Below are 21,537 nucleotides of genomic sequence, written 5' to 3' on the forward strand. Positions count from 1 at the left end.
TCCCTTTACAGTTAGAGGGGAGAAAGACATGAAAAATTAAAATGTACCAATCTCAGAGAAATTCACATATGCATATAGTTTTTCATTAATATAGGATACAGATTATCAAGATGAGATGACATGTATACTAATATTTACACGTATATTCCAGGTTATGAGTTACATACCATATGACTCTCACCAGGATAACATCTATACTTATCTACAGTTTATATATTTATAAATTCAGGTTAGGATATACGTTATAAAATTCTACAGAATGCAGTACGCTTATCCTCTTGCGCATGCCCGACTTAACCGAGTGATCAACACGAGGTGCGGTAGCACAAGGACACGGATTGTGAGGTCCGTAAAAACTCAACTTTCAGGTAATAAAAGTTGAAGCTCTATGTTATTAGTTTATTTTTTGAATTATGCTGCTTCACTTCGAAGGTAGAAGAATAAATTAAGCCGAATGTCTTAAAGTTCAAACTTTGAGAAAAATCACAACTTCTTAATTAAATAACCATAGCAGCAGAATTTTTTATAATTTGTACCTAACTATTCTACTGTTGTCTCTATGTAAATTAAATGAAACATCCTGTCATGCAACTATTCTCGATGTCTGAAAATAATTCTTTCATAATTGGTGGTACCGCTAGATATGTGCAAATAACGGCCCTAATCACTTATTCTTACCAAGTCAGCAATGCTGTTTAAATTTCATGTACTGTTTAATGCAAGTTGCTTAATAGTAAAGTACTATTTCCTATGACATATAAAACTTAATTTCCATTGCGAGACGAGGTTCCCTTTTGATTTATTTGTGTATCATAACAGGGTATAAAACAGACTGCGCTATATCAAATCACTGCAATAGTTATAAGGCACACAGCTGAATTCCTGTACAATTTAAATATCACAAGAAAAACTGTACTTACTGTTATTTTCTCCGAATTTCCTCTTGTGTCTGTTTGCAGAAACGAGAGCTTTCACCTTCTCTGTTCCGCAGAAACTTCCGTTGGGCCTAATACTCTCGAACGAGGGCGGAAATAGAGCAGCGGGAAATATCTACAAAAAAGGCAGGAGGGAATGACAACAGGAAGACGAGTCCCGTTGGGCAGTTTTTGATTCAAATGTACCACAGACACTGGATCAGTTAACGGAACAATTAAAGCTGTTATGACAGATCATACAAACACAAACACCGCATGACTGACAACCGATGGATCCATCCGACCAGCAGAGAAATCCAAAAGGGCCATCACAGAGCTAGTGAAGGCAAAATGACAGCGCCAAACACCATCCACAGCAAACAGAATTTATTAACAACACTTTTCCGACAGTCGGCTGACTTCTTGTCAATTCACCAGTAGGGCCCTTCCGTAATTAGATTGCTCCAACTAGCAAACTGCGTCCAGTCACTGTATTCCGCCGTCACCGCATCAGTAAACCGAGGTTGGACAGTATCATTCTTCACTTGCTTTACGGGAACCGAAACTAGACGGTAGTTAGCGTCGCCATTGTTGTCCCAATGCTCCTTGCCATTACATTTGTAGCAGACACAGAACTCCAGTTCTCCGTACTTGTGGGTGGAAGGTGGGACACTGAAGGAAAAGGTGAACGTGTCAAACATGTATGATGTTGTACTTTCCATTCCGTTGGGCATATAAGTTGCTGTCAGATCCTTGCTGGTGAGCCAATGGTCGTAAGTGACACGCACAAATACTTCTTTCTCGTACGCTAGGTTTTTTACTTTAATTGTTCCCGTGACCAGATCGGTATCTTCTTTGATAATTACATTCTCAAGCGACACACAGTTTCGATCCAGCTTATTCCTAAATACCATGTAGTCCGACGCTGGTTGGGAAAACGATGGCTCCCACTTTGACTCTGGATGCGCCTGCGATTTTATGCCACGCGTGACCTGCATGAGAAAGTCATCCGTCCATCCTGGAGGACAGTCGGATGGCTCGGGCATAATTCGAACATGTACCAGTGCTAATCCCTTATCATCCGCAAACCACACTCGTTTCTTTTCCCGAGTCGGACTTGTGGGGTTGTAGCTTTTTTCGTTATTATCGAGATCGGTCTTCACCGAAAGGCACGATCGTGCAGGAGTCATCAGCCGATCGCCATTCTTATAGTGATTAACACCATTGATAACGTTGTTCTTGAAAATACCACTGTGGGTGTAGCTGTGGTGATTGTTTGGAAAAGTGGCATATCTGAAGTCGTGAAAAGCTGAATAGCCGAATAAAGGAGGACTGGCGGATAGCAACATCTCCAAGTCAACTGGCATTGCTACTTCGGGGGAGCTAATATGCAGGGAAAGGCGTTTCACTGAAAAAGAAAAAAAAAAAAAAAAATACAAAAACATTAATTCAAAATACTTAACTTAGAACATAATTACAGTTCACCAAAGATTATTTATATTGAAAATACTTTACAATTAGATTATATACTTCTTTTCCTACTCTCCATATTCCTTGCGGAGTGAGGACTGCTTACCAGAATATTAAAATACCAAAATGATTATTAAAAGTATAGATTTCCTAGGTTCGGACATTATTCAAGATCCACGGAGGAAAATGAGGAAAGAAGTTGACCCCTTCCCTGCTTCTGCGTAGGGAAGGGGAAACTACTGTACAGTGCGTATTAGCATAATTAAATTTTCTGTTTATACTCCGGGACGACCAAACGGTCAGAGGAGTTCGCATGATAGATGGAATACAAGAAACAGCACCGTATTCAGTAGTCACTGGCTTGAACTCCGGTCACTCAAGGCACGTGTACTTAGGCACCCGCGCGCCTGACCACTAGGCTACGACGGCCTTTTTTTGTATATATACAGTAAGGTATATTGTTATTTTATCCATGATATAATTCACCTATTCTAACTTACCGGCTGTGTCGGGATTTCCATTGGTTTGAATAAATCCATATTACTGTTATTATTTTGGTTTGTAGAGTTTGGCGCCACATCGGTTATTTGATTACATGTTAATGAAGGAGGTGACTATTGCGTCTGACGATTTTTGTGTTAATTACTGATACTGGTAGATATCAGCTTTCCTAGTCACTGCCGTTATCGATCACTAATAATAATATTAAAATTATTTTATACTTGCATTTAATTTTTTTAGATTTTCTAGAACAATGTTTCTCATGTGGTCCACATGCAGCACTAGCAGGTGGTCGTGCACTAATAAATGGCCTAATTTTGTTAAAATAAAAAATATATATATACGTTGTATTTTTATAACAAATTGTTTCAGGGTCAATATCTATCCGAATCCATACTAATACATTTGGGCTTTTGACGAACAAGCACAGCTTAGAATTGTCCTGGGTGTCTATATTGGATCCTGCGGTGGCTCAACCACATTCTGAATATAAAGGAGTACTCTTTACATCTCCTTATAATGGACTCCTTGGCAGTTTCTTTATATCATTGTCAACAAACACTTTAAATCTCGCTAGGCCAGTCGCACCCGGGATTGAAGTCCCAAGCTTGACAGAGATGCCATTACGCCCAATGAGTCGTAGATAACTCAAAAGCAATAACTTACTCTTCATTCTCAAGAAACCAGACTAAAGGATGTCCCCTCAGAACACCGTGGAACACTTTTACAAGTTTGACATTGATTGTGAGTGGATGTGCGAAGACAAGGCCTACCGGAACGTAATTATTCAAGAAACATATCCATTTCTTTCAAGCTCATTTTAGGTTGTTTCTGCTTCAGTGGAACACAGGAATCAAGCTAGGTCCAAAGCTCGACCAAACTGTTCCCGACGATAATTCATAGCAAGACCACTTAGCAACATCAGAGTAAACAGTTCCCCCCCAGTCTCCTAGATAGTCTGGAACACTTTGGTCAAGAGGATCTAGCTTGACTCCTGTGTGCCCATGTCTTACGTCGCGCCTAATCCTCTAATCCATGTGCCAGTTTTTAATGTAATGAGAGACTTGATTCATGTGTTGAATACTGTTAACTCCCCTCCCCATCTAAAAACGTTCATGCTACCTGCTTTTACAAAACTCTTTTACTATTCACGTTACTGCTTTTCAGTAAGATATTGTATGCTCACTACCTGCTGGATATAATGCAGTTTCTGGAGGAGCGTTTATTTCTGCTACCTTAATAAAAGTAAAAGGTGTAAAAAATTGGTGGTCCGCTTAAAATTTGTTTAATTCAAGTTAGCCCCACAGCGTCAGAAGGTTAATAAACATTAATTTAAAAGGACGCGCGAATCAGAAAAATCACTGACATTCTATACTCGTTACAAGAATAAGCTGGTATCAAAACGGTCTTCAAGTAAATTGTTATTAAAATGATCCTTCCGTGAAATTCTAATTTATTCATGTACGAATGACCTTGTTAAGAACGTTATTAATGCTAGCTTCCGACGAATATCTTATAATAGTTTCTTTTTGATTACACTAACAGCAGTGTAAGTGGCAGTTGGACGGGAGGCGGTAAATGGGGGAGAACGACGTTCGGCCGCAATCGCACCTTAGCAACAAGAAGGTCGGTGACCGCCCAGATACCCCGAGTGTTCAGCTCAGCTAGCTACTGTAGAACAGCGGCTCGTAACAATTCTGGCACCCCTGCCAATTGCTGCCGCCTACAGAAGCAGATAACAGAGCTGGCAGACGGATCATCAATTGGCTGCACTCTGGAAGGATTGCATATCTAAAATAGTAGCACGTGCCCCACACTCCAGAATATCACGCGTGCAGCGTAGGAAGAAGACTGAACGATAATGGAAGTACTTGTCACCATGTCTCCGAGTGGATGTGTGTGTGGGGGGTGGGAAGAGTCTAGTAGCTTGTAAATGCTGAAGTTCACGCTGAGTATGTAGATAATGATTTCGAAAACAGTGAGAGGGAGAGACTATAAAAAAAAAAAAAAAATTATGGGTTTCCTTTACACGTGGTAGCCTCTGCTAGGAACTGATTGTTTCCAGAGTAGTTCCTAATAGAAACCACCGTATCTAGCAATAAGTTTTACTCTCGATCCTTGAAATGATCAAGTCTCGATTATAGCATCAAGCACGTAATGAATAAAACTCATTAGTTTCCTTAATGCGCTATTCTTAATGAACAAAGCACATTTAATGAGTTTCGTTACTAGTCTATACAGAGAAATTATAACCAGGGCTTGACAAACAGGGTCGCCATAGTAACTAAGAAATCCGCCTTTGCAGCTAGTATTTTGCAGGTCAATCTAGCGGCTGTGAGAACGGACTGAATTTTTTGCTCTTTGGTCAGTATCCTGCTAGAACTGGCAAGACTTTCGACAAAGATATAGTACGATGGCCTTTTAGTATGGACGCTAAACTATTGACAGCATTGTTTTTTGGAACGAATCTTATTGGTTCTTATATGGAACGAATCTTGTTTCAAAGAGATAGCCCAACCAATTATATTCAACTTTCGTAAGGATAGCACAAAAATTAAAGTTACCTGAAAACCATTTCGTAATTAGCTTCTTATTGAAGATCGATACAAACTTTATCCGTTTTTAGTTGACCATGAGTAATTAATTTTTTAATTGGATTAAAAAAATTTCTTAATTTATCAGAAGTAGATAACAGAGGTTGCAGCCGGACATGAGTTGGCTGCACACTCGAATCATTGTTCATTTGCAGAAAATATGTTTACTCATGCACGATAGTCGTAAGTCTAGTACTGTACTATATTTTTAACTGTGGGAGTGGCCTGGTAAATTATACTGTAATGACTTTCCCTTTTTCGATCTGTATTGCTTTGGTAAGCTGGTAGAAATTTATCAGTGATAACGGGAAAAAAAAAAGACAGGATATTGTTTCTTTATTACCGAGGTAAGATATGAATTCCCCCTCGTCATATAAATTTTTTGAATGACAAAAAAAAGGGGGGGGGGAATTCATCTCATTCAAATACCCTCAGATCATTTATAAATTAGTTTAGCATATAAATAAAAACTAATCACTGCTTTGCTGACAAGTGAGATGAACTGATGTTTTCAATTATCACGTGACACGAGTTTAGTGGTTTAGAATGGACCGGAGCGCCGCTGCGGTTCATCATACACATTGGCAGTCTCATCTATATACTGGATTATTAAAAATAAGATTATTAACAAGCGTTTAGTAAAATATTTAATTTTGAGCCAATTATGCATAAGCGTAATTGGCTGTCGTAGAGGGGTTTTTTTTTGAGTGCCCTCCCAGCTACTGACGAAATTTTGGCAGTGGCGCGCTTAGATCTCGAACAAATTTGTCCAGGCCTAATTACCACCAACGAAACCTTGGAGAGAGTCACAATCAGATGGCTTAATTTGGCTTGTTTTTGTCTAGAAAAAAAGAAAAGAAAAGGGAAATCAAAAATTCATAGGAAGATAGATCTTTTGGATTCTTCCTCCCCACTATTTATTTATACACTACCCACCACCATTGACGTCTAGAGCTTATCGTGTGGAGATAGGGAGGCAAATATTACATCTTTGGTAATCAGGAAATATTTTGTAAACCAGAAAACACCCGAGATTTTCGCAGAAGGGCGACATGTTTCATTGTGCAAAGAAAACCAAATCGGTAATATCGGAGTTCCATCAGATTTTTTTTTTTTTTCAGCAATGCTCCATTTCTGAATTCTATTCAAAGTTTTAAATCTGATGGAATATATTATTAAAAAAATTACAATAATAGCTCATTTGCAAAACAGTGCTATATACATATTGAGTAGCTTCCTATGCAGCAAATAAATATAATAGATTTTAAATAGCAGCATTTCCCTTTTCCTCCTTAACCTTTAAGAGTAAAACTGAATTTTTGGGAATTTATGCCTTCCTCAGTGGGCAACGCGAGAGGATAGTATTCACGTGGCCGCAGAATACGGTAATGTTCTTGTATATTCTACCTTCACTAACTCAACTCCTCTGACCTCATGTGTCTTTCCAGGAATATAAACAGAAAATATTATATAATTTATTATTTATGCATTGACCTAATGTTTTCATAAAAGAAATCAATACTTATGAAAAAGTTTCTATAGAAAGTTTTTTTCAATTTTTACATAAATTATAATCTTAAATTTTCTTCAGTTGCGATTTTTACAAAACAAATTACCTGAATCAAATTTTAATGAAGGAAAACTGTCATAAACAGCAACTAGTTATCAGTAATTAAGTTTGCTAATTATACATGTAAGTATTGAATTAAGTAAATATGAGGAATGAATAAAAAATCTAGACTGAGCTTTGAATGAGTCTCTATTAGAGCTTAATATAGTGTTTAACTCCGAAATCTTAAATTCAACTCTGTATTGAATTAGACTACGACAAAAATTCGAATGCACTATAGTTGGCACTGTACGAGGTTAAAGTCCATTACGTTCCTATTTGACAATTAAAACTAAATAAATTATAAGCTACTTTCTATATATGCGAAAGAAATGAAACTAAAAAAAAAAAAGTAGAACATGAACGTCAACATTATCCAAGGTCTCTTTGATTCTGTCTACTTTGGACAAACGCGATTTTACTGTATCATAACCAGATCACAAATTAATTCATATTTAGCATGCTAATCAATAACTAATCACTGCCTATCGATGACTTATGCAAAATTAAACTTGCAGGGCCTATTTTATTGTAGAATTGCACACAACTAAAAATTAACGCTGCAGTTTTGAAAATGATGCTAAGTATATTACACAACATTTGGAAATAACAAAAAAAAAATGAAATAACTAAACAAACAAGTCATTTACAAACAGTTGTTAAATAAAAAAAATAAAGCATAAAAGAAGTTGTTCCCATTCAACGAGCGGACTCAAATCTTGGGGAAGACTGCCAGAAACTATATTGGAATGGGACGCTGCTGACAGAGAACAGCTGTCTGTAGCTATTATCCACGGTGGATCTGGAGCGCTGATATTCCCTACTTAAGCTGTGGACCAAAATACAACTTCATGATGTAGGCGAGGTAGAAGGAATATCACTGGTAAAGAGGTTGCCAGAATGTCCGTCCTCCTAGACTGTGATATAATATCTGAGGGACATTTAGAAATGGGCTGGAAACGAACCAGTCTGAAGGAATTCTATCTTCCTGCCTTGCCTGTGCTGTTGTCCTGCTTGTTATTTAAGCTTCCATTTCTTATCTTCCTCCTCCGATGAATTTTTTCCCTTGGCTTTTTTTACTGGAATTGTGGGTTGTTTGGTACTGTATATATTTCAAATATATTTGTGTGTTTGTCTAACACACACACATAGATGGCGCACTTCTGAAGCAAACGATCTTATTTAAAACAAAATAAACAAGAGAAAAACTGTTATAAGAACTGAGGAAACTCGATTTAAATGCCATTGTGTAGCTCTAAATGCATGTGTACCGAAGAGCAAACAACACATTAACCGTTGTATTCGCGTTTTTTTAATTTAATTTTATTTTTATATTCCAAATAAAATTAGTGTACATTCTCGTACAAAATACACCACGTGACATATTTATAAGACATACACCAGTGACATATTTAGAAAATTGAGGACGGGAAACAATTTTTTTCATTAAGAAAAATTGCCATACTGATTAGGCAAAATATAAATTTTTTAACAATAATATGCCTTGCATATTATTATTATCAGACACAAAATAAAAAAAAAAATGTTTCTTCAATTCTGATTGTTGCTAATTGCATTGAAGACGGCATCCTTTTCTGGGCAGAGCTGTGTACAGAAGAGGATTCCTCAATTTAATGGAAACGCAATAGCTAGACATTACAGAAACATGTCGTGGTTTTTTTTCACAAATTAGTTTTCTTTGTACAAACACGACGTTATACCATACTATTCTACCAATAATGAGTTAGTAATAATCAATCTATGATGCTACTTAAAACCAATCACAAAAGTTAATATAGCAGACAACGTATGATTCAGTAAAAGGAACTAAGTTTCACATTGAACGACAAACTGATAAATGACGATTACTAAATAGCTGTTTTCAGTAAATCAGATTCACTAAAGGTACATACATCATAGATGAAAATTTAAGGAGGCGAATTTGAAAATATCGGAATGAACAAAATAAAATCGAAGAAATATATTATCAATCTGTTTACTTCTATCAAATCTCTTAAGTGTTTTTTTGATGTATTTTCGTAGCAAGGTTTGCTCTTTATACCTACATAACTGAGGCTTTTTCCCCCCAACACGTCGCAAAGTTTTATAGCTGGTATGTGCCTTAGCGTTTGCCGTAAATTATGAGAAAATAGTTAAAACTGGCATATTTCTGCGAAGACGTTCTTTACTGAAAATAGATGTAGTTCAGAGAAAATAGTGTTTTAACTTATATGTATTTAAAATAAAATGTAACTGCGAACCTAAATAATTTCGCTTTTTTTTCCCAAAGTAATAAATGAAAACAGGTTAACGTTGAAAATCGTTTCACAAGATAAATATATTTGCATTTCCTAGCTCGTAATCGCATGCAGCATAAGGGACAAACAGTTCACGAGAACGGATGCAAACAGAGAAAACTAGGCTATCTCACTTTTCTTTTTTACTATGCACAAGCGCATGACAAACAGTATCATGTTATAACCTTTCTTTCACAAGCATTCTACTGATATAAAAGTCCATGGTACTGTAATGCAAGTTAGATTTCTTTAAAATACTGTGTGATTTTCGTTAGCATATATTCAGAGAGCCTGTAATTATATATCAAAAACGAAGGTGAAAAAGTCACTTACATGCTCTCAGTCCTCTTCGTAATGTCTGTCCACCAGACGATTGGTATTTTACTGAATCCATTGGTTTGGTATGGTATGGTTTCCGCTTTAGGTAACTAAAAAGGACTGAGAGGATACTAATACTTGTACAAGTTCGCGCACTAACTTTCGTCACTCAGATTAAATTCGGTTACTAGGACACAAGATAAATTTTCCTTATAGTTCGCAAATAGGATCAAAAAACAAAAAAAAAAACCTCTTATCATCACACGGCACACTTTGACCTTTAGTAGCAAATCAGAATCCGCTCAAGTGTCTGCGCATTTATACTTTTCGTGGAATGCACTTTACCCAACCATCCTGATCTGTACGCACAATATTTATCAAATCTAGAATTAATCTGGAACTCCAATATTTTTAGACTTCTGACTTCTTTTAGAAAACGAGGAATTGCTAGTTTCTGTAAATGCGTGAGATAAACATTAATGAAAATTAGTAGCTGTAGCACCTTTTTATTAATTTTAAGTCTCTCTCCATTAAATGTAAAGCGAAGTACTTCTTAAATTACAATCCGCCTCCGTGACGTTTTCAGTTCCACCACTTGTCACTCGTTTGAAGAAGTATGGGTCCGAATTCAGTCGGAGACGGCAAAATTTCTTAAAAGCCTCTTTAACGAAGCCAGTAAAATAAATTTTCTGTTTATACTCTGGCACGACAACCAAGTCAGTAGAGTTTACAATAAATCATCAATACAAATATTTATCGTATTTAGTGGTCACGGGCTTGAACCCCGGTCCACTCAAGGAACGCGTGCTATGCACTCTCGCTCCTGACCACTGGGCTACGTCAGGCCTACGTCAGTAGTTAGCCGAACCCTAGCGGCGGGTTTTCAGAAGCCTACATGCCGCAATTGACCGTGGATATGTTTATCTTCTTCTTCTTCTTCCAGTCACATAGCTCCCTGAGGAACTGCTGTAGCCACCAATAAATTCCTCCAACTGCATCGATCATGTGCTATACGAGCAACATCGCAAAGTGTCATGCCAAGAAGTTCACTGATCCCATCCTTCCACCTAGTTGCAGGTCTTCCTCTGCACCTCTTCCCCTCACTTTTTCCTTCCATTATATTCTTCAACAGAAAGGTTTCCCTTCTTACTATATGACCAAAAAAAAAAAAACTTGAGTTTTCTTTTGTTGATGCTATGAAGAAGAATTTTAGGTCTGCAATTTTATTCAATACCCACGCATTTGTTCTTCGATCCAAGTAAGAAATGCGCAGTATTTTCCTGCAACACCACATTTCAAATGCCTCAATTTTCTTCCTGTCAACTCTTTTCAGATTCCATCCTTCACATCCATAAGTGGCAACTGGAAAAATTAACGTATCAATGATTCTCAGTTTGTCTTTAGGGGCAGATCATGATCTCTCCATAATTTGTTTATATACTGGCACAAGTAGCCAAAGATACAGATACGCCGTAACATCAAAAACAACTTCCTATTCCTCATCATCTACTTTAGTTTAAAAAAAAAAAAAAAAAAAGGTGAATGAAACGGAAAAGAAAATTTTACAAAACCTTTTCAAAGGGTAGGATTAGAAATTGGCAAAGTTTGTGCCACTTCGGACATGATCTTACAATGTAGCACTTAACAGTTATTACTATTTTTTGTACATATTGAAATTTGTACATATTTGAATATTGAAATGTCCATCTGTAAACGACATACAGTATGTACATTCTAAATGTCGATTTGTCAGTTTTCATGTGAAAAAGTTTCCCATAGAAAGAAACTGTTGTGACGAACTCCAGCCGCTGAAAACAATTTAAGAAAAACTCTACTCAGCAATGGGATCGAATCTTGGGAAAACCCAAGGATTTTCCATTCTGCAGGAACAAGTGATTATTTATTAAGCTACATGTGTCCCAAATTGCTTAGTATGAAAAAATTGGTAACCTGTTGGAAAATGAGTGTTTACCGCCAAAAATTCATGCAAACAGGATGATGAAACTTTTTATATAGTGAAGTCCAGTACGTGATTATAGCGACCTTCACCTTTGGCAGGAGTTCACATCATTCAACCTCTATTCAACCCTGGCTGTACTGATAAGAATAAGAGATAACGGTGTTGGGGAGGGGTGTCAAATCAGCAAGTAATTACCCCTCGGTGCGATCCATCAATGGGATCCACAGCTTCTTTCATCTTACTTTGCAGTCATAACACATATTTGGCAATGCTATATTACGTTTTACTTCCTTAGTAATTCTAGGCGAATCGTCTGGTGATCTAGACAATAGATCATGACAGTCGAATTACTAGTTCCCTACGCCCCTACTTATTTCCGCAAGTTTATTTACATGTTCTGCATACTTTGATACAAGCTGTCGTGATATAACCTTCCATTTTGATGTAATCAGAGGTTTTCCAAGAATGCTGCATGACTCGGGAAGAAGAAAAGAATTTAATGACTGGTCTGTACAGGCTTTATGAATAATATTCACTTTCTAGTACGGATCTGTGCAAATTAATACTCATTTTATTTTTTAATATGTTGTGCTAATTCATGTTAACGTAAGCTATTACTAAATATGCAGCATTACGAAACTAATCGTTCGAAGTGGTAAGTATTTAGCATCACTTTAATAAGACGTTTTGCGGAAAGAACACATACGTGCAAAATACACCAAAATACTATGCAGAATGGGCCAAAGGAAACTTATTTTAAAAATGCTCTAATATTGGTTACTAAGAATATTTCTTTAACTGATAAGCTCTTTTTAGGGAACTGTATGAAATTTTTCATGGTATGAGACTGATTAATTCTCACAAGATTGATATTTTTGCTCCCAAAATTTTTTTCAAGGACTTGGCTCATGTTGTGCTACAATAATTGTTTTTAAAATTATATTTTGTTCATAGCTGTAGATGGTTGCATATTATTGATTACTATATATTCACGTTAATTCTTATTTTGTATTTCTGCCTTACAGGTTAACTAGTGTTTAAGCACTGTAATGTATGCATTATTCCAAACAAACCAACTGGTTACCAGATTCACAATAGTAGTACTACTGTTCTGCTGTATAAACAGCGAAGGCCTTTTGGGTGCCTTTGCAACAACAAGATGTAACCTTTTCTTGGCCTCTGATTCCGAAGAGATTAATAACCGAAGAGAAGAAATTTTGATGTAAGCAGTACATCAAGTTATTTCATTATTATTTTTTATTTATTTATTTTATCATTAATTTATTTTGTTTATTTATTTTATTATTATTTATTTATTTTGTTTATTTATTTTATTATTATTTATTTATTTTGTTTATTTATTTTATTTATTTATTTATTTTTTTTTTTTGTTCTTGAATCTTGGACACGGAAAACTGTTTGGATACTTAATCCGAGTAGAAAATAGTAGTATGTTTTGGAACTTCCTCAAATTTATGGAAAAAAGTAGAAATAGGCGTGCATAAATGCGTTACAAATCATATTTCACAGCTTAAAATTTGACTTGTAATATCGTTTGAGTTCTTAATTTACATAAATTAAAAAAAGTAGAATTTAATTTAATTAATTTCAACACGTAGCACTTAACAGTTATTACTATTTTTTGTACATATTGAAATTTGTACATATTTGAATATTGAAAAATCTGAAAATTGAAGATAGTTATAGTAGACCTGCTTCTTAATTAACAGCAAAGTACAAAACACAGGGGCGCCTCCGTAGCCAGGAGGGAAGGAGCAGCAGTGCGTAGCACACGCTTCTTGATTAGACCGGGGTTTGAGCCCGTCACCACCAAATACGGAGGATGCGGAAAGGTCAGGGAATGACCACCGCATATCCCGGAGCAATATGGCCTTAGTTGCTAATGCTCCTAAAAACCAAATAACAAACAAACAAAACACTGCGGCCGGAAAAATGGTAAAAGGCACATTTTAGTCTATCGCAGTGCATAAAAATATATCTGCACATAAAGCGCAACCCAAGTTTTCATAAAATTAATGTCAAAGTTTCTGTAGGTATTACAAAATTGCTTTGTATGTATATTAATATTACATATTATGCAGAATATTGATACTGGGAGCCATCATCGACATCAAATTTTGAGGACAATCCCGGCGGTTGCTGTGATTGGCCACAGAGTCAACTAATGGCATCCCATCGGTACTCTAAAAGGTTGGCTGTGGCGTTCTCATATTTCCATTAGTATTGCATTTGGTTTTTTGTTCTAGTCGCGTTATAAACAAGTTAAATGTACACAGTGCGTTACATTTCAGGCACATTCGTATATACATACACACACTGAGCGATCACTGAATTATGGCCACCTACCTAATACCATGTTGGGCCACCGTTCGCACGAATAACAGCCGCTATTTACCTAGGCATTCACTCCGCTAGATGTCTGAATACGTCCTTAGGGATCTGCAGCCATGCTGCCTGCAAGGCTTCCCACAGTGTCGGAATAGATGAAGGTTGTGTGTCTATACGCCTCACTTCCCGTTCCAAAACATCGCATAGGTATTCAGTTGAATTAGGTCAGGCGAATTTGGAGGCTAATCAACATGGGTACTATCTTTACTGTGTTCCTAGAACCACTCGTGAATAATGCGAGCCCAATGACACGGCTCATTATCGTCTTGGAAGATCCCGTTTCTGTTCGAGAAAAAAAAATGAAACATATCAGGGTGCATATGTTCTCCTAAGAGCTGCTAGGAGATCTCACCAGTGAAACGTTGGTCTTTATGCACTAGATGTCCTAATTCTTGCCGGCAAAACATGCTCCATGGTAAGAAATCAGCAATTAAAAGTTATCTCCATGGTCCCATCCTCTTGAGGGTTTGTTTGTTTGTTAGTTATTTGGTTTTTAGGAGCATTAGCAACTAAGGCCATATTGCTCCGGGGATATGCGGTGATCATTCCCTGACCTTTCCGCATCCTCCGTATTTGGTGGTCACGGGCTCAAACCCCGGTCTAATCAAGAAGAGTGCCACGCACTGCTGCTCCTGCCCCTTTTGAGGGAATGAAGAATATTGATGCACCACGTCAGACCAGAATTAGCAAGGTAATTTCCTCTTCCTGGTCCATCTTTTTGAAGAAATACTAAAGGAAGTTGATGGTCTTCAACAAACCAACAATGATACGGAATAGAGTTTAGTCCTGAGTCGATCAGTCACAGGTCCAACAATGACACAGCACTGGGTTTAAGATGTGTCGCACAAACGTCAAGATTAAACTTGTTATTCAGGTAATCAGATTTAATCCAGTGAGCTACTCCACCAATAAAATCCAAAGGAGAACAGTTAGGAACTTCACATCCCAAGAAATGAATACTACCTTATATACAAGTTGATCAACACAGTTTATCCAAACAAATTTTCAGTGTAGGTGAAATTTAAAAAAAAAAGAAATAAGTTTACCTGATGATACGACATAACAAATAGCTATGGCATAACAACCAAGTAAATTTCCGTCTAGCCATCAATCATTTCTACATGACAGAATCCAACATGTCACTCACAATCCAATATGTCCAATCAGCCGTAAGAGACGATATAAGTTCCATTCTTCTCTGGAAAGTACGCATAGCAAATAAGTTGAATTCCTTAAAAGCATCTAAGGTTCAAATCAACAGTGCCTTATTATCACTAGAAAAGACGCCTGTGTTCATTTCTAAAATCGCTATATAAATGCCAATCCACAAGAATGCGATTAACATCTTCCTCGAGCCCACAAATACATAATGGAGTGAGAGACAATCCTAGTTTATAAAGTTTACTATTGAAACTTCCATGTCCAGTCAGTAAATAAGAGCCATACAGACCAGTGGAAAAGCAAAGGAAATCACCTTCTTGAATTCCATGACAGTAGGAATGGATTCTCTTGTTACTATACCAAGCACAAAAGTGTTCCAGTCATCTTGCCATTCGTTAACAAATATAGATGGAAGACGTTCCAGCACTGTAGAAATTGAAGTATTTAAATCAAATTGTATATTATCGAGAGAAGTTGAATATCCTTTTTTAAGTTATATTTAAGTACCTGTATTGTGCTTCCTAATGAAGCGCCCTCTCTTCCTAATGAAGAGAGGGCGCTGAATCTCTTTAAAAGTTACAGCTGTCAGTTACAGGCTCCGCAAAAACGATAAGTGTTTGCCTTTTATTTACATGATTGTTATTTTATATTGTACTTAATACGTAGTCATATAGTTATAGTTACGCTGGTTATTTTTTATTTTTAATTTAGATAAAGAGTTTTTGTGGATTTTACTTACGATAGGTAAAACCGTTATTTCGTTCCATTTTTGTAGCCATTGTTTTTGGATATAGTGGTAGGGAATTCAAATTTATTAATTGAGGTAGCTAGGTAGCTCTAACGCATAATTATATAGTAATACGCTTCACTGTTTCTATTTAAAAGTTTCTATTCAAATACTATTGATATTTAATTTATTGATTTTATTAATTTAAACTACCATGCCCCAGACTAGAGTAGCAAAGCAACGGGCACAAAGTGGCAGGAGTGCTGTGACTCGGGGGAGAACTGAGGGGGCCAATTCTCCAACGCATCACAGCCTAAAAAAATGTGCAACTTGTGAAATGTTTGCCGAACTCTCTGGAACGGAACATGATATTGCCATGGGGGATGTCTTTGTGTGTGCGCGATGTAAGGAGTGTAAGGAAATCAGGCGACAACTCAGCGTTGTTATGGGCCTATATGAGAGTTTGAAGGACAGGGTGGATGCCCTCGAAAGATCTAAATTGAGGGGTCAATCAGGCTCTCAGCTGCCCACATCAACGCCAGAGCTTGCACTTGGTCATCACGCAACACAGCGGCAACCCCTAAGGCAGAATGCGCTGGTCCCACAGGAACTAGTAGTTGTTGGTGACTATTGTCAGGGAAACGGGGAACATCCTTTGTAAAAAGGATAGGTGGAACAGGACTAGGGTATGTCTGCCAGGGGCAAAGGTTGATGACGTTGTAGAGCGGATATCATCTTTCAAGGGCACAAAAGGTGATATAGTTGTACACGTTGGCACTAATGATATTAAGAGTAGGAGACCGGCGGAATTACTCAACAAGTACAGGTCACTGTTGAAAAAAAGCCGTGAAATAGGGTTGAATTTGAAAGTGTCTGCAATTCTGCCCAGACACGATAGGAGGGAGTACATGATGAGAGCCTTGTCGATCAATTCGGCCCTGGAAAGATTGTGCAAGGCTGAAGGGGTAGAATTTTTTTCAGCCTGGACTGTACTTGTTAACAGGAGAGATTGCTTCTACAGGGATGGGATACACTTAAATAGAAAGGGTGCAAGAATATTTGCTGATGCTATCGAGGCAGTGTTAGGTGGGTCGGAAGACTGCTAGTTTGGGGGGATACAAAGACTAATAGTTTAACAGTAACCGCAGGCAGAGGTGAAGGTGATTCTTGCACAACTTCTATTAGAATAAGAAGCGACCTGGAGCGAGGGGTGTTGGGGGTTTCAGGGACGGATGGCAGTCATCATGGAATAGTTGGGTATATGGGATGTGTTAGGGTAACAAGGAATAGGCATAGGAGCATGTATGCTTGCATGTATACCAATGCTAGAAGTATAGTAAATAAATTTGATGAATTTGAAGTGTTGGTCAAGACATCAAAGGCGGATATTGTTGGGATAGCAGAGACGTGGTGTCACACAGATATAAGGAATGCAGAACTGGAATTTGGGGAGTACAATGTGTACAGAAAGGATAGACAGGACAGAAAGGGAGGGGGTGTTATGCTGTTAATTAAGAAAAACATAAAATCAAAGGAAGTGCACCCAGTTAATATAGATGAACAGTGCTCTGTTGAGTCAGTTTGGTGTGAGATAAGCACTGCGTAAGGAAAAATAAGAGTAGGAGTGTGTTATAGGCCTAATGACTTGAATGAGTACAATGAACAATTGTACAGAGAAATAGAGTGGGTCAGTAAATCAGAATGTCTTATAATGGGGGATTTTAACTTCCCAGATATTGACTGGAACTTGTGGGTTGGTCACTCACACACTAGTCAGACTTTTGTGGATTTATTGGATGATTGTTTTCTGCAGCAGCATGTTCGAGAGGCAACCAGAGAAAGTAACACTCTTGATCTGGTTATCAGCAGTGATCATTCGTGTATTAAGAATTTGCAGATAAAGGAACCACTAGGTGGCAGTGATCACAATGTGCTGAAGTGGGATTTACTCAAAGAGGTAACTACCGTCAGGGGTAAAGGAAAGGGTTTTTGCTTCCGTAAAGGGGAGTACAATGGTCTCAGACAGTTTTTAAGTTCTGTACAGTGGGATCAACTGACGATGTTACAAACAGTAAATTCTAAGTGGGAAGCATTCAAAGAATTAATCGTGGAAGCTACTAGACTTTATATACCGATTAAGAAATATCGTTCAAGGTTTAGGCCTAAATGGTTATCAAATGAACTAATGTGACTCGTGACAGAGAAGAAAAATGCATGGGATGCATATAAATTATCAGGTGACGCAGAAGCCTGTGGCAGATATAAGCTAGTCTGTAATCAGGTCACAAAGGAGGTTCGGCAGGCGAAGGCGGATTACGAGAAATCTTTGGCAAAAGATGCTAAGAAAAACAGCAAGGATTTCTTTACTTATATAAACTCTAAAAGGAAGGGGATGAATCTGATTGGTCCACTTGACATCGATGGTTCGACTGTTGATGATCCTGTTCAGATAGCAAACAAACTGAATGAGTATTTTGCATCTACATTCACACGTGAGGAATTATTACAATTTGAAAATGGAAGAAGGTTATCAAATTGTAGCAGTGTGCTTAATGATTTTGTAATAACTGAGAGCAAAGTGGAGGAGAAATTGTTGAAGTTAAACACAAGAAAGGCACCTGGGGTGGATGGGATCTATCCAGTTATTTTAAAGGAGGCGGCAAAGCAACTAAGCAAACCCTTAGCCATAATTATGAGAGCATCCTTCGACTCAGGGGAGGTTCCCACGGACTGGAGATGTGCAAATGTGTCCCCAATTCACAAAGGTGGATCGAAGGGTGACACGAGTAATTACAGACCAGTTAGTTTAACTTCTGTTCCGGGTAAAATAATGGAGTCGCTGGTTAAAGATTCATTGCAGGATCATCTAGACAACACTGCAGCAATAATTCAAACACAGCATGGGTTTGTTAAGGGAAAGTCTTGTCTGACAAATTTGATTGGTTATTATGATGTGGTCACAAAGGAACTGGATGCAAAAAATAATTTTGATATCATATACTTGGATTTCAGGAAAGCTTTTGACACTGTTGCGCATGGAAGACTACTGTACAAATTGGAGCAGAATGGTATTAAGGGTAAGTTGCTACAATGGATAAAAGGATGGTTAAGTGGGAGAAGACAGAGGGTGGTAATCAATGGGTGCTGCTCTTCGTGGACTAATGTTATTAGTGGAGTCCCACAGGGTTCGGTGTTGGGTCCACTGTTGTTTTGTGTATTTATCAATGATATTGATGAAGGTATATCAGGCTTAATGTCGAAGTTTGCAGATGACACAAAGGTTGGCAGGGTTGTTAATGACAGTAATGGCAGTGTGCTACTGCAACAGGATCTAGATAATTTGGGCAGATGGGCTAAGAAGTGGCAACTGAAGTTCAACCTTGACAAATGCAAAGTACTGCATATGGGTAGAAGTAACCCCAGAGAAACGTACCAACTGTGTGGTACTACACTTAAGGTGGTAGAAATTGAAAAATACCTGGGAGTAATTGTGCAGTCAGATATGAAGTTTTCTGAGCAGTGCAGACAGGCTGCTAGGGCGGGTCATGGGGTTTTGTCAATGATATATAGGAATTTTGCTAGCAGGGAAAAGGAGGTGATTGTCCCTCTGTATAAGGCAATGGTCAGGCCACGCCTTGAGTACTGCGTACAGGTCTGGAGGCCTCATTTTAGGAAGGATGTAGATTTGCTTGAGCGTGTACAGAGAAGAGCAACACGATTGGTGAGGGGAATGAAGGGATTCTCTTACCAAGAGAGGCTTAAGTTCTGCAAATTGCAGTGGCTGAGACTAGGCACCTGCGCGGTGATCTGATTGAGGTCTATAAGGCCTTGAATGGGTTGAGCACGCTGAATTCTGATGGGATCCTTCCACTTGTTCAGATTACCAACCTACGGGGACATAAGTTCAAATTAAGAAAGGACAGATGTAGAATAGATGTGCGGAAATTTGCCTTTAGCCAGCGGGTGGTTAATTGCTGGAACAAACTTCCATCTGTCGTTGTGGAAGTTGATAGGTTAAATAAATTTAAGGAGGAACTGGACAGGCATTTGGAGGGAATGGTGTGATTTTTTTTTTTTTTTTTTTGACTGATGCTGCATAAGCTCCTACACTTGCTTTCTTGCATCATGTGCCACTACTACTACTACATGAAGTGCCACAGTTCAGTTAGTCCTGCAGGTCCTGGTCATCAGGAGAAGAGCCGCCCGCTGTGCTTGGTGTTGCTTGATGATAGCTGTTTTCGTGGCTCTATATCTCCAAGCACCAGCGCCATAAGCAAGGATGGAGAGAAAGATGCATTTGTAATATAAGCTTAACGTGTGGCCATTCAAGCCCCACTCTTTTCTGGTAACTTGCTGTAGTCTGGATAGGAATGACTGATAAGGAGATAACTATATTTACTTATTAATTACAGAATTTTAAAAAAATAAAAATTCGGTTAATTTAAGAAAAAATCGAACGCGCCTGAAACGTAACGCATTGCATATATTACCTAACTTGTTTCCACACAAATTGCATGGAAAAAAGAAATAATTGTTGGATTTCTATTTGTCCGATTTTAATGAAGCTTTGAATGCCCCAGTATATCGTATTTTATAGGAATTTTAGGGGTATGCAGGATAAAAATACATAAGGATACATTAATAAATGGACTCACTTTGCTCAGCTACGGGGATCTCCTGTTGAATACTGTTCGTAGTTTAACGTAAGTGATGCGCATAGTGCAATTTTTCGTATATTTGTCAAGAGGTTTTTCACTCTTGACAAATATACGAAGATATAATCCTTTGCAGTCGCATCTATCTAAAAATCAGAATGTCCCTTACTTTAATTCCATCAGCTCGCAGTTTTTTTTTTGTAGGACCTCCTTCGCTTAATCGGCAATAAATACATTATATAAAAAAAAATTGCTTATACTCCGGGACAGCCACAACAACAAGGAGAGTTTACAATATATACAAACTTTGAGAATATTACCGTATTTTGTCGTATTATGCGGATTCGAATAAGATTATGAACGTCTCTGCGCTTACAAGCTAACCAATAGCTTCGGAACGTGCTTCATTACTCACCCCTGTCGACTAACGAAGTCTTTTTCGAGGTACACTTTTTCACTGCTCTGTTAACACATTGAATATCACGTTAATTGGGGATAGGGGATGCTGTAACCTTCAGTTAGCTTTACAAGCATAACTTTTCGACAAATTTAACTAATTGTCTGCTGGAGTACGATCTTCGTTTCGTGAGACCCCGTAATATTAGCTCTTTTACGACCTTATATCTCATATGTATGTTTTCACCTGAGAAAGATTCTGTGCAAACGGCAGAGGAAAAGTGGCTCGCCTTTTAGATGCTAACGTTGCTTTTCATATTCAACTCTGAGCGGTGAGCCACATTTCCTACCCTGGAACACAGAATATTCCTGAGTGAAAAAAATTGACGCATGAGTTGTAAAGCAGTTGATATTAAAGTGTCCCGAAACGGGGACACTTCGATATCAGATTACAGTTAAGGAGATTGTTAATCAGGTAATTTTGTCGAAAATTTATGTCAATATGTCCAATCTCAAATATTAGAGA

General features: G+C 37.8%; 1 protein-coding gene across 1 annotated transcript in view; it reads right to left on the minus strand.

The window, feature by feature from the left end:
* The window catches only part of LOC150078427 (protein phosphatase 1 regulatory subunit 3C-like), a 58,533-nt gene that overhangs the window by 23,306 nt on the left and 13,690 nt on the right, over window positions 1-21,537 (minus strand). Inside the window, exon 2 of the mRNA XM_090385133.1 lies at window positions 921-2,322. Within this exon, the coding sequence (XP_090241259.1) occupies window positions 1,346-2,281 (936 nt within the window). The 5' untranslated portion in view covers window positions 2,282-2,322 and the 3' untranslated portion in view covers window positions 921-1,345. The remainder of the gene's footprint in view (window positions 1-920; window positions 2,323-21,537) is intronic.

Source organism: Mastigoproctus giganteus, chromosome 11 (assembly GCF_048544385.1).
Source record: "Mastigoproctus giganteus isolate SK-2022 chromosome 11, ASM4854438v1, whole genome shotgun sequence".
In the NCBI taxonomy this organism is placed as follows: domain Eukaryota; kingdom Metazoa; phylum Arthropoda; class Arachnida; order Uropygi; family Thelyphonidae; genus Mastigoproctus; species Mastigoproctus giganteus.